We start from the raw sequence: 14103 nt of genomic DNA on the forward strand, positions 1-14103 counted from the left end.
GAGATGCATCCTTCCCATCCTATGGCTTTATAAGTACTTGTTTGGGCAAAGCAAATGCTGAGCACTCAAACAAGAAAGCAGCATCACAACACGTCCTTGTTCTGTAATGCTCCTGATTCTGCAAAGGGATGAGGACACATTTACAATCCAATCAATGACCATCCAGAATATAAATTTCATTATCATCCAAAATGCATCCAATGTTAAGTCCTAACTGTAGGGCCATGTGACAAGAGCATTAGTGAGACCACGCCCTCCGGCAATTTTCAATCGAAGCCATAATGATGAGGTTTCAAACAAGGACAGCAGCCCCAATAAAGGAAATCAACTGCGGGTTATCTACACCAAGAAGAGGGGCAAAGGGAAGCACAGGAAAGAAAATGAGACTACATGGGAAAGTCCTGCATTCCAGGTACAGTTCTGACACCATGCAGTCCCAGGCACACTGCCTAGGTCAGCCTCTTCATGAGGACCCTGATCTCAGAGGGCTGTCATCACCATGAAATAAGACTCCATGCACAAAAATTCATCAGAGTATGAGCGAATCCAATCCACCAACATGGGAAAAGGATTACGCATCATGACCAGGTAGGATTTGTCCCAGGAATGCAAGGTTGGTTTAACACCGACATTTCTGTAAAGGTATGCAAAGGAGCAACAGGCACGTGAAAAGCTGCTCAATGTCATTAGTCACTAAGGAGATGCAAAGTCAGGGAGCTCCCCCAAGGCATCTGGAAGAGACACAAAGGCACAGCACAGGGCAGGAGTGGACGCTGATGGAGAGATGCCAGCCAACGTGAGATGGGCTGGAGGTCTGGCGGAGGGAACAGAACCTCGGATTCCTGTTGGATCAGGCTGCCAGTGCTTATCTCGTCCTCCCCCCCTTCACCCTGTCTCCTGCACACCTTCCTGAAGTGGTGGGCGCCTGGCCCCTGAACTCGCCATCTTTCTGCCTAGCCAACTGATTTTCCAATCCTGCAGCTTTTGTAGAAAAGGCTCTCCACATGATGATGAGGACAGATGGGGCAGCCATATAGATGAGTGGGTCCCCCAGGGAGGGAAGGTCCCCCATTTGCGGCAAGACACAGGAGCAGAGTTGTATCAGAAAGGGGGCAATTCCAACATGGGAATGAGCTGTCAAAACAGTGTGTCTCGGGGCCACCACATCCAAGGAGGGAGAGGGGGAGAGGGAAACCAGGTCAATCTCCCTCATCCACCCCAGGCTCTCCTCACACACCCACAGTGAGGTTCAAGTACACGGCAGGTGGAGAGTGCTCTGCAGAGGGAAAGCACCCCACAGATGCTCGGGGCTGCAGGGTTATTACATTATGTGGGTTCTTGGCCTCTGCCTGCTCTGCATCCTGGTTCTTGCCACAGCACCCTAATAAAGCTCACCAAGACAGGAAATGAAATGAAGCAGACTGATGACCGAGCATCAGTCTGGAGGCCGCGCAGGTCGCCAGCGGGTCAGATGCAGACAGAACATCCATTTAGCACCTGCCAGGGCTCTTGTCAGTTGAAGAAAAGAGAACTTGACTTTTACGGCTTTTGAAGAGTCCTCTCTACCTCCCTGGCTACCTTCCCATCCTCTCGCTCCTCGGTGCTTCCTACCCTATTAAGCACCATTCCTCAGACCGTTCTCCTGGAACGAACACACACACACACACACACACACACACACACACACACACACACACAGTCCCCTGTTGGGAGCAAACTTTCCAAAGTAACTGAGCTCCTAGGGCTCCCGAGCAACTCCGTCTCTGGGTAAATAACCAGAGTGGCAGCGGCAAGACCGCGGGGTGGAAACAGAGCTGAGCCCCAGATCAGCACGATGACTGTTAGAGAGAACGTGGGGACATGCATCTCAGACATCAAATCCCGCTCTCCCATTTTATGATGAAACCGAGGCCAAGCAAGGTTAGGCGATTTGGCTTAAAACTGTACGCGATAAAGAGACAAAGAATCCAAACAAAAACGGGGAAGAGGTCTGAACAGACATTTGTCTGAAGAAAGTGTGCGAACAGCCAATAGGCCCATGACAGCTGCTGGACATGAGCTGTCACTGAGGAACACAGAGAGCCCACGTCTCGCCCGCGGGCGTGGCTGCAGCAGACAGAGCTCGGCGCTGGCGAGGGCACCGAGGCTCGCGGGCACGCAGAGGGTGCCGCTGGGAACGGAGAAGTGGCGCAGCCGCTTTGCAGAGCAGTTCGGCAGCTCCTTAAAACGCGGAACACGGAGCCCCGGTCGGATCCAGCAATCCCTCCCCCACCCCCAGGTACAGACCTGAGAGAGATGAGAACATATGTTCCCATGAAAACCTACACATGAATGTCCTCGGCGGCATTATTCACACCAGCAGGAAGTGGGAGCAAGCCAGGTGCCCGCGAACGAAGAACGGACAGGCGGCCAACCCACACAGTGTTCGACCACAGAAAGGAACGGACCGGTGACACACGCCACAAGGTGGATGAACCCTGAAAAGATCATGCCAAGGGAAAGAAGCCAGGCACGAAAGGCCACATACGGTAGGATTCCCTTTACAGGAAATGTCTAGAATAAACGAACCCACAGAAACAGAAAGCAGATTAATGGTTGCCTGGGGCTCAGGGAGGGGCGGTGGGGAGCGACCGCTGTGGGCACCAGGGTTCTCGGGGTGATGAAAAGTTTCCAAAATTAGCACGTGAATATTCTAAACAACACCGAACTGTAAAGTGGTGAATTTTAGGGATGTGAGTTATTCTCTATAAAGCTGCTAACGGAAAAATTGTCAGAGTGTCCGGCTCAGCTGGTAGAGCGCGTGACCCTTGATCTTGGGTTGTAAGTCTGAGCCCCACACTGGGTGTAAAGATAACTTAAAAAATCTTTTGAAAAATTGCATCCATTCATTCAGGAAAACTTCACAAGTGTCCCCCCGCGACACGGTCCCAGCACCACAGACACAGAGAAGCCCCTAAACAGCTCAGAGGTGCCACACCGCGTGGCAGAGTGCAGCATGACCTCTGAGGGCACTGTGTTCTTCCCATCAGCCCCCCACCCGCGTGCCACCCTTTCCTGGCCACGAGCCAAGCAGGAGGCAGGAGGAGGGTGGAGTCCCAAGTAGGCCACGGGCAAGGCGCGCTCACTGGGAAGAGGCCGGGCTCCCCCCAGGACGCGCATGCCCAGCAGGCCCGAAACTTGCGTCCCTCTCTCCGTCAACCATGTCCTCCCCTACTTGAAACGCTGACCACCCTCTCAACTCTGATCTTTCCTTTTGCCCTAACAGTTATGAGCCCAAATTTCACTAAATCACTTACGTTTGCATCACGAACAAGCTACTTGCCTGTCTTCCCCAACGGCCTCTCGTCCCAGTGTATCCCCAGTGCTGAGAACACTGCCTCATGTATCTGATGACGGTGCTGGATCCGTGAAGAGTCCCCACATCCCAGACCAAGGGCGGTGCGGCGGGATCTGACAAGGGACGGGTCTCTGCCCCTCACCCCGTGCAGTCCTTTCTCACCCCGTCAGGCTCCAAGTTCAGAACTGGTGAGCGGCCAGAGCGGAAGCAGAAGCAGCGCCCTCAGGCCCGGCCCCCGCCCTGCTGGGAGAACCAGGTTCTCCTCTGGGTTTCTGTTGTGCACTGAGATGACCCAGAGGCCGGAGTGGGGGTTAGGAAAGCCACAGGGGCCGCCAGGCCTCGTCCCGCACCGACCACGGTTCGCTGACCCACGTCTACACCTGCGCAGGCACCGCCCGGGAGGCCGTGAAAGCAGGTGCTCGGGCCCAACCGCAATCCGAAGTCACGGTCTCAGACACCACGGGGTGCACCCCGCCACGTGCAGGCGGATGAGGCTCTAGCCCATTCCGCTGCACGCCTCCCAGGGAAAGCTCCACCTCAGGCAGCCGGTCTGGCCTTGGAGAAGTTAGCTCAAGTCCTACCGGCGGCGACCAGGAGCTACGTCTTTCCTCTGCTTCCGCCTGAGCAAACTTCATAAAAGGTCTCACTAGACCGTCTATCACCACTTCTTCACCTCCTCTTCTCTCTTCAGCCCACTGCAAGCTGGCTCCTGCCTGCCCCCACGCCGAGGCCATGGAAATATTCCTACAACCAATTCTCTATCCCTTCTCTATGGCCCTCTCTTCCCCTCTTGGGGGCATCTGACACTGCCGGCCTTCTGCTTCTCTGCCGCTCCCCCAGCCTCTTCTGTGGGACCCCGCTCCTCTGCCTCACTGGGACGTGTGAGCACCGCACGTGTGCTTCTCCACCCCGGCCTGCCAGGCCCAGGAGCCAGCTTGCACTCAGCACCTGCCCTTGGCTCCACCCCAGAGGGGTGCGACCCACCCCGCGGCTCCTTCCCTCCAGAGCTCCGGCATTCACTGAGGGGGACCCCCACCCCACACCCATGCCAAGAACAGGGGCGTCGTCCTCCCACACACAGCCACCTGCTCAGTCTTCCACCCGTCCTTCTCCATCTGTAGTGACAGCTCCCTGCCCCCACTGAAGCCACAGGGACGTGGTTTTCCAACAGCATATCCCATCACGTTGCTCCCTATGTAAGTCCGGCGACAGTGCTCCATGGCCCTCAGGACAGAGTCCAAACGCCCTAACACAGGGTTCCGTGGTCCCCAGGTCCTGGCTCCTTTCCTCTGTCCACGTTCACGGATCCACTGTTCTGCAGTCTGGCCACAGACCACGGCTCCCCCCATCCCACCGCACCATGCTCTTTCTAGCGGTCGAGGCTCTGACGCGTGCCCCCTCTGCCTCGACCTGCCCTCTCGAGCCTGGTTCTCAGTTCTAGGCCTCCATTTAAAGCCTCTTCCTCCAGGAAACCCTCCTCAGAGTCCCTCCCATGTGCTCCAGCTGGAATCACAGACCAAAGTTCAGGGAGCTACCACCACCTCCCGCATCCTTCTGTCCGCCGGCCACGGGCTCCTGGAGGGCACAGTGTGCGGCTTACTCACGTTGAACCCCACGTTGAAGATCCGTGGAGCCGACCAACCTTCTCATCTGAGGGACGGCCCGGACACTCCCAAACCTCAGCCCTGCTGCTGTGAAGACCCTGGAAGCCTAGGGGTTCTTGCCCCAGCCCTAGGGCCTGAGGGGAAAAGGTCTTCGGCTCGGCCTTGTACAAGGTCCCATTCACAAAGCTACTTACTACGCTCTCCGCCATCTCCCCTAGAACAACAGTGGCCTTTCTCTGCAGGGCAGGCTGCTCTGGGAAATGAATGGGGCCAGCCCAGGGCAGGCGGGACAATAGCAGGGTGGGCCCGGTGCCGTCAGACCCCCGCAGGGAAAGGCAGCCCGGAAACCAGGCCACCAAGGGGGAAATTCCCCGAGCTCCGAGCCCTAAGCCACTGGAGGCCAGCAACCCCAACAAGGATTCTCTCCCCACGAGACACAGCAAGTGCCCAAGACGTAGCCCCACTAAGAAGAGGGGAACTCTTGGTCTCCGTTCCCGGCAGCAGTGTTTAGAGTTGCTTTCTTGAAAACCCTCAGCTAGGCAGGCTGGGGATGGGAAACGTCCAGAAGGAGCTGCAGGTGAAGGCACTTAGCAGGCAGGTGAGCGCTTGGTGTGACGAGAACTGACAGGGCACCGGGACGCAATCCAGAAGGACGAACAGACGTCGCTTCGAGCCTGGGCAGCGGAAGGCATGATCACCAACACACGACCCAGAAAGAACCAAAGAGCACCAGCACGCACTTACCACAGCGTAGCGCGGGCGAGGCGTCCTGCTAGAAGCTCTGCGTAAATACGCTACACACACAGACAGGAGACAGAGTCCAACGGCGCTGTCTGCGCAAAGGAACGTTGAGTGACAGAACCGTCCCGGCGTGCCGGTGCGCGCCAGCAAAGGTCTCCCTGCAGCTGTGGCGAGGAGGAGACGCCCAGGCCAGGGGTGGAGGGAGGTGTGTGGGCCCCGGAACCTGGCGGGGGGCCCAGGAAGAGGACCTGCCTCGGAGGGGGCTGAACTGAGGGGAGGCACCCCGGACCCCAGCTGCAGAGTCTGGACTGGAAAGGGAAGACACTGCAGGTGTCCAGCAAGGGATGCCGTCAGGAAGAGATCCCACGTACCGTGTTCATGCGGTGTCCCCAGAGCCATGTCCGCCGCTCCCTAGTTTGGGGCGAGCACAGGCCGGAGCCCCCAGGCCCAGGTCCTCCGTGGCTTCCAACACCCACCGTGTCAGGCACCACAGAATCCATGCAGCTAGTTAGTGGCCGAGCAGAAGCTCCCACAAATCCCCCTCTCCCTCAAGATCCTGGACTCTGGAACTGTGGTCCCACTGGGGCTTGGTCTGCTACGTGGGGCTGGGGTGTGATCAGTTCACGGAGATCCGTCAAACACCTGCCCACCTCCTCAGATGAGGACCAGTTTCCTAAGGGGTCGCTCAGACCCAGCTCCCCTCCCCGCTCCCCTCGGGACAGCTCCCTGAAGAACCGCAACTACTTGGGCAAGGAGCCCAATCGAAGGGTCGTACTAGCGGTAAGTCTCACTGGCTGTGCCAGAGTCAGCCAGCTGCTGGGCGTCCACCGGAGACAGGAGGACTTATGGGCGGTCCTCCTCTCTAGCGACAGCCCGACTCTTCTCCCAGCCAATCAGCCTCAAAACCTTGGGAATCAAATTTGATTCAGCCTTAATAGACCTTGTTGATTTTCCTTCCAAAATGTCTTTCAGATCCTGGCCCTCTTCTTTGTTCAACATTATCTTTTGCCAAGACTACTGCAAAACCACCCCGGGGCCCTCGTGGCCCCAGGCCCTCTCCCATCTCTGTATCAGTGTCCGCATTCTCTCTGGGAACACTGTTTTTATTCCCCTGTAACACACGAACCTCCTCAGCTCCCAACACCTTCAGTCCCCCATCCTGCCAACCTACTCTTTCTCCGCTCCACAAAGACCAACAATCCCACCATCCCGAACCACCGCATGCCTGGTCCCACCTGCGACCTTTGCCCGGGTTGTTCCCGTGTCCGATGGGGTCCCTCTCTTCTCTTCCCAATTTCTAACCATCCCCTCCCGGCTGCTCTCCTCGGCACCAACTTTCGGCTCTTCTCTAAACGTACCTTTCGGCTCACGCCGAGGTTCAGCAATTCCGTACTACCCCTTCACTGTTCCCTGCTGCTTCACGAATAACCTTTCGCACCGAGCACGTAAGCTCCACGTTCTTGCACGGTATATACCAGCACACCAAGAAGCAAGTGAAGCGTGTGGCTCCGTGATAAATATTTGCTGTGCAGCAAGCTGATTGCAAATTGCCTGGATTACAGGCCAGCGTCACCTGGAAAGCTGCTGGAGCCATCACATCCCCTGTGACCAGAGGCCAGGCCATGACCGGTGACTAGAGGTCCCATCAGACCATTTTAGAGTAGCTTCAAATAGTGGCAGAGAAAGTGCTGGAAATCACGACTCTGAAGTCACTCGCTCTGACTTTTCAAAGCTTCTTCCTGATGCATATTTGTCTTAGTTTACTGTTACTTAGAACGAGACAGGAAACCCCGAAGAAATCGGTAAAGATGACAGAGGGACACTCATGACTTTAGGGCCTCCACTGAAGTCAGGATTGAAAGACAATGAAATGAGCTGAAATTGTAGCAGAGGCAAGTCTGAAACCCTAAAGGAGTCCTAGCCACATACCATGTGGCACCGCCTCCCACAAGAGGCCACCAAACACAGGACACACCCTCCACGTGCCCGCAACTAGCTCCAGGGGAGCCCTCTCGGAGCCAAGAGGAGCCGGCAAGGTGACCCTTTCGGACACACGTGATATTCTGGCCACCCCTCCGGGTGCTCCTCCAGGTGGGAAAGTGTCCTCCAGATCCCGCTGCGGTCCCACGAGGGGCTGTGGGTTTGCAGCCCTTCTTGCCTCCTTCCCGGTCCTTCCATGTTCCTCCCTCCCGTCAGCGCCCAGCTCTGCTCCCAGTCTTGCCAAGCTTTCATTTTCACCAATTCCAGGAAAGCCAGACAAGATTCCTGGGGAAGAGTCCTTGCTCTGGAAGGACACGGCAAGGTGTTCTCAGGGGACCAACCCCGAGCGGCTGCAGCAGGTGCGCTCACCTGGAACTCGGAGCTCCAACAGTCCTTCCCCCGGGGGATCTGGTGCACTATGAATAAGGTAACAATCCCTTTTTTCTTCTGAGACAGAAGCTGCAATTTCTTTAGAGCGTCCTCCTCGCCTGCGGGGTGCAGGAGTGACCCTGGAGGCCAGAGCCCTCGGGGTGCGGGTCCTTCCGCACTGACTCGGTGGCTCGGTGATGGAGAAAAGGAAGCATGCGCCGTCCCAGGGGAAAGAAGGTTTGCAGGCCACAGATAAACCCTGGAATTAAGTTCTTAAAATAACACACCAATAAAGTCGAGCTTTAAAGGCAGTAAGTGCCACTGCAAGGACCTGAAGCAGATTCGGCCGACACAGACAAAAATGACCCCCTCCCGTCCTCCGGGACCATACACGCAGCAAAGCCCTTCCCGCATCCGGAATTCCAGACCTGCAGAGGGCAGGACGGGAGCCCCCCCCAAGCTTCCAAACTCTATCCCACACAGGTCAGGAGCTTCCAGGACTCCTTTGTCTTTACGCTAATTTGGGAGTTGGCTATTACCCTTCATAGAATCTTTTTTATTTTTGATGAAATCATACTGTCATTTAACTTTTCCTATTTTTTATGTATTCTCGTAAATAGATGGAAGGGACTCTGATCATAGTCTAACAGTTAAAAAAAAAAAAAACTGAACAAATTTGTTATTCAAAGGGTGCTCTTCCAGAAATGCTTCTGAGTATCTGAGGTTAGGCTTAGCCTGCTCCTGCCCGTAATGGTGGTTACCCACCAAAATCCACGCAAATCCACGGCCACCCCTCATCTCACCCCAGAGAGGACAAGGGTACATTGTGGAGAAGACTCAGCCCTGCAGGGGCCTTATTATTTGTAGCTCTGAATGGGAGACCATCTAAGCTCCGCTGAATGGGGATTCTAGGGCCCACGGCTCGATAAGAACTTGCAGCCAAGGTGGGAAGAGTTGCAGGAGCTACCTCCTTCCTTTCTAGATATGCAAAGTCTGGGCAACCAGTACTTTCTCTGAAGCCCAAGGCTCTCTCCTAGGACCTACAACCACCCTCCGTCCTGTGCCTCCCCCCAACCTAAGATTGTGCCTCTTCTAGAAAGGGGAAAGGCTACATTCAACCTCAGATCCCTGATAAGGACGGTTGCTGGGTCTGGATTTATTTTGAACTGGGAATGGCCAGAGATCACTCAACACATCCTTTCTCTTCCCATCTAAGGGAGCCAAGGTAGCTGCAACCTCTCCCATTCATCAGAATTCTCGGGAAGGCGCTTCCTTTTCTCATATTCTTCTAGGACCATCACCCGACGCTCCCTTCCAACCCCAGGCGCTTTGGCACGCGAAGCCTGCTCATTCTGGTCAAATGCTTCCGAACAATGCAACGATCCTTCAGTTACTCAAACTCTGTTTGGGCTAGTTCAGAAAGCAGTGCATGAAGCTACTCCAAACTCAGAAGCTTACCGCCTGAAATTTACAGCTTTACAGTTTAGAAAGCAATTTGAAATATATGATCTTATTTGATTTGCTCCTTCCAACAGCCCCATGAGATGCAAGAAATGTTATAATCCTCAAACGACACGTGGCATGAAAGTGTTTGTGAACCGGAAAGCCTCTCATATACATGAACACTCACTTCGCCCAGGAGGAAATGAGAAGGTACGGCACCTGCCCAAGGTCGTGGAGTTAAGGGGAATGCAGGGTTCAAACCAGGACCTCTTGGCTTCAAGCTAGTGCTTCCTCGTCTGTGCTGGCCCACAGGACTATGGGACTCCTCGCGGAGGACAGCGGTTTTAACGGATGCTGACGCCTAACCCACCTGGCCGGCTTGGAAACATCTGCCATTGGAGACGAGGCAGTGGATGTAGACGGCTTAGCAAAACTCATCACCATCCCCGCAGAAATAACTCAGCGTCCTTACCTCTGCTTGCAGCATCAAACACGCTTTCAGAAACTCTTGAGAACAATATGTGTCCCCAGGCAATGAGCTGTCCGTGGGCAAAACAGACGGGGCTGGAGCAGCTGTGCAAGCCCTCGTGTCAGGGACGACCAATCAATACAGAAAGATCAAGATTCGGCACAGACACTTTGTGTTCCTATGGACCCAGGTGTCAGTCCCCAAAAGGGGGTTAAAGATGCTTCTGAAGAAATATTCCAGAGGTTTCTTTACTTTGGGCCACACTTCTCCATATACGTGGTCCTCTGTAATGTGGCTCCTCCCTAGGAAATACCCACCACCTAGGAAGCCTTCTCTGACCTTGCTCTGACTATGTGGGCGACCAACCCAGGAGTGCTGAAGCACTCTGAAATGGAAGCATTTACACTTGCTGACATGCTCGCTCATCCCAGCACTTACTTGTCCCATACTGACAGAATGCTCAACGCAGGCCCACTGCTGAGCACAGCAGATGCAGTCTCTGACTTTCTGGGACCGCCTAGTGTCACTGTTCCACGGTCTTCTTCGGGAACCCCACCCTTCCCTCGCTTCACAATTAGACTGCACACCCATTGTGAGTGAGAGCCGCGTACTTTAATTTTCTGAAACACTTGTCTAGTGCCTTACACTAAACTCTACGTGGCTCACTGACGGACTGTGTGAGAATCCCTGACTCCACAGTCTGGAGCGCGTCCTTCCGCTCAATCTCTCCAGTGCCATGTAAACTTATGAATTATTTAAAATCCACAGAGTCTTGAACCTGAGATGTCAAAAGGTCCAGCAGAAGGAGCCTGCAGCCCAAGGGGTAAGATATCTAAAAGGGGACCTGAGCCACTGACTCAGTCTGCAAAGCTACATTAGCCCACAGGAGAAATGGGTGCTTTGCTATAGAAATGACGGTACCAGCCCCAAGACTGCTGAAAAGACAAGTGCAAAGGGAATACCGGAGATCATCTTATCCTACTGTCAAAAGGAGACACAGAAGCCACGTCCCACAGGACCAATACACAAGCCCAGTTAGCCAGCGTGGGGCAAGCAAGAGCCTGGGTCAGAAGACCCGCATTTGGGCTCAGATTCTGCCGCTAGTCCAGCAAGATGGCACTGGGCAAGCCAGGCGTCCTCCCTGAGCCTCAAGGACTGCCGCTGTACAACAGGAATCATCCCCTCCACCTCGTCTGCTCACAGAAACACTGCGAGGCTAAGATGAGTGCCGTTCTATGAAAGCCCCTGGGGAGACGTCCCAGGCTGTACGCATCCCCATATACGAGCTCCCAGGGGACCATCTCGCATCAGCCCGGGAACCCTCATGGCCTCCTTCTTGCACCCCCAAACCTGCGTTTCCATCTGCTCACATCCCTGATTTCAGAGAAATCACTCACCACCCACATCTCACAAAAGGCAGGGCCACTAATTCCCAAACTCCAGCACGACAAAGAGAAGGCGGCCACATAACCATGTCACCTCCCCGCGTGACGCACCTCGGGCCTCCCTTTACAAGATTCGAACTACAGGGAAGCCAATGACAGGGGGAAGGGACACGCACTTTATGCCCTTTGTGGCTGGCTGCCTTCTCCCCACTGCCAAGTCAGGGACCCCAGTGGGGGACTGAACGGATCTAAACAGGACTCGGAGGCAATACAGATTAGTGCTTGGTAAGGTTTATATTTAGGCCACATTCCACAGCCCAAAACTAGCCCACAGCTAGCATGGATAATCAAAGGTTAACTGGCATGGAGAGACCGTGGCTCCACGCTCTTCCCACCTCTCCAGCAACACTGTCTCCAGGCCAGTGCTTTCATTTGCTTGCTCAGTCCTCCAACCACCCATCCGTCCAGTTAGGATGTGTGCAGCACCCCCCAAACAACCCTAAGATTCTTACGGAGAAAGCGTTGGCGTGGGAGGCTGGGGAGGCAGACAGCTCACAAAGTTGTAAACTGCGGTGGTACCAGTGATGCAGAGACTGGTGAAGGGGTTGGATCCCGGGCTCAGACTCCCAAGGACCAGCGCCTCTGCCCATCAAGCCTGAGAACCCAAAACAACTTGTTCTGGCTCTAGGCAGAGGGAAGGCCCATCCTGCAGAGTCAAGCTTATTAAGGACGGCTTGGGAGATTAAACCTAGAGCATTCGACGGTCAGCAGGTCTCAAGTTAAACCCTCAGCTTGGAGAGGAAGAAATTCTAATGCGACCTATGCATTTTGGGGCCATTATCGCTGGCAAAGTCACTGGCAAAAATCCAGATCTGTATGGGTGCAAAGGGTGCTTCTGTCCCATTAATCGGGCCAAGAACATCCTCCTTGTTCTAGAAATGGAATCCACCCCATCACCAAGCCCCACCATTCCGTAGCAACCAGCCAGTGGAGGCCCACGCCCCTGCCAGGGCCCTTCCCCCAGCCACTCAACACCTAAAGCCAGTCCCAATCCACCCTGGGGACTCACGTGACCAGGCTTGGGCCGCCTCCCGCCCCCTAAACCGGCAAGTTAGGGGCCCAAATTCAGCCTGTGGCAGGGCAAAAGTCAAAGACTGAGGGAAGCACTTCCCCTCTCTCTCCTCTCCTGGCTTCACTGTTTATTGCTTGTATTTAAAAACCACCGAATCAGGACATGGACACACACAGAGGACACATAAACATACATGCCCGGGCAGTCCCCAGAGACCCGTTCCCACCCCGACCCTTCCTTTGCAACCTTTTACCGAAATGCAACACCCTCCCTCCCAGTCTTTGGTGAAGAAAGTGTTGGAAAGCACATTATTAGCAAACCTACCTGTCTATGCTCTGCGGTAACCTCACACTCATGGTTTCTCAGTGTCTCCGCAGAACCAGGATCCTGCAGTTTTGATGTCTTGATCAGGGCTGAGTCGGCTGCAATTTTTAAGAAAGGTGGGAGGAGGGCCTCCCAACCTCACGGTTGGATGCTCGGATGCTCGAATGCTCTCTGCTGGCTCTCAGGACCCTGGGAACTGAGGCTCCGCTCTACTTGTACCAGCGAGCATGGTGTCCGTTCTCAGCCCCCGGCCCCTCCCCCGTCGGAGAAAAAAAACGAAAGAAAAAGAGGAAAAACTATGACCTTCTTAGAAACCAAAAACCCAACCACAAATCTCTTCAAGGTTAGCGCTATGGGCTAAGACATGAATCACAGAAAAAATGTGCCTTCAAAATATCAGTCTTCACTGCAAGATACAGATGAAGCCCATGCTCGAGACGCCGTTCCCGCAAGCTGTCCTCCCGCAGGCGGGCGCCCGGTGGCCGGCAGGGCCGTGCCGGGTCCCCCCGCGCTCAGCACGACGGCGACGCCGACGCCAGGGCAGGGGCGGCGGAGGGCCGGTCCGAACCGGCACCGGGGGAGGCCCCGGGCCGCGCGCTCGGCGGGGGAATAAATGAAAGCATACAACAGGACGTGCACCGCGGCAGCCCTTCAAGTCCGGGGCGGCCCTGCGACCGCGGTTATGGAGCTCCTTAAAACACAGCAACAAAAACAGCTTTTACGTGAAAGGTCTGGAAACCCTTCAAGGAGCCGAAGGCACGGAGCAGGAGCGCGGCGCCCCCGCCTCACGCCCGCCGGGACCCCGGCCTCCCCGCGCCCCGCGCCCGCCGCCCGTCGCCATCAACCGCGGACGCCGCTCGCGTCCCCGCGCCGCCCGACCCGCGGCCTCCTCCGCGCCGGCCCGCGGGGGCCCGGCCCCGGCTCCCCTCCGCCCCGCGCGGCCCGCTCGCCCGCCGCCGCCTCCGCTCCGGCCCGGCGCGCGCGGAAGGCGGCTCGGCGGCTCCTTCCGGGCCCTTCCCCCTCGGCGCGCCGCTCCTCGGGGCGCAGGCCCGGCCGGCCGCCCGTGCCCGCGCCGCCCCCTCCGGCCCCGCTCCGGCGGCGCGGCCCGCAGGCCCCTCCCCCGGCCCCTCCCCCTCCGCCGGCCCCGCCCCTGCCCTCCCCTCCCCCCGCCCCGGTCCTCCCGTCCCCCAAACCCTTCCCCTCTCCTCCCTACCTTCCCCCACACCCCCTGTCCTCCCCTCCCCCCCCGGGATCCTCCCCCTACTCCGGACCCTCCCCCTCCGCCCTTCCTCTTGGCCCTCCCCGTCTCCGGGCCCTCTCCCACTCCAGGCCCTCCCCCTCTCCGGGCCCTCCCCCTCTCCAGACCCTCCCCCTCTCCA

At 56.3% G+C, this 14103-nt stretch overlaps 1 protein-coding gene across 2 annotated transcripts in view; it reads right to left on the bottom strand.

The window, feature by feature from the left end:
* Window positions 1-13813, bottom strand: part of ARHGEF11 (Rho guanine nucleotide exchange factor 11) — an 82010-nt gene extending 68197 nt beyond the window's left edge. Inside the window, exon 1 of one of the 2 annotated variants that reach the window (XM_087855244.1) lies at window positions 12725-13813. Coding sequence is in view for 1 of the 2 variants with exons in the window: in XM_045784812.2 (XP_045640768.2) it covers window positions 12725-12756 (32 nt within the window). In the remaining variant the exon portion in view is untranslated. The remainder of the gene's footprint in view (window positions 1-12724) is intronic. The other variant, XM_045784812.2, reaches the window with a different exon arrangement.
* Window positions 13814-14103: the final 290 nt, after the last annotated feature.

The sequence above is a fragment of the Ursus americanus genome, chromosome 2 (genome assembly GCF_024610735.1).
Source record: "Ursus americanus isolate L20-20 chromosome 2, mUrsAme1.1.p, whole genome shotgun sequence".
Classification (NCBI taxonomy): Eukaryota; Metazoa; Chordata; class Mammalia; order Carnivora; family Ursidae; genus Ursus; species Ursus americanus.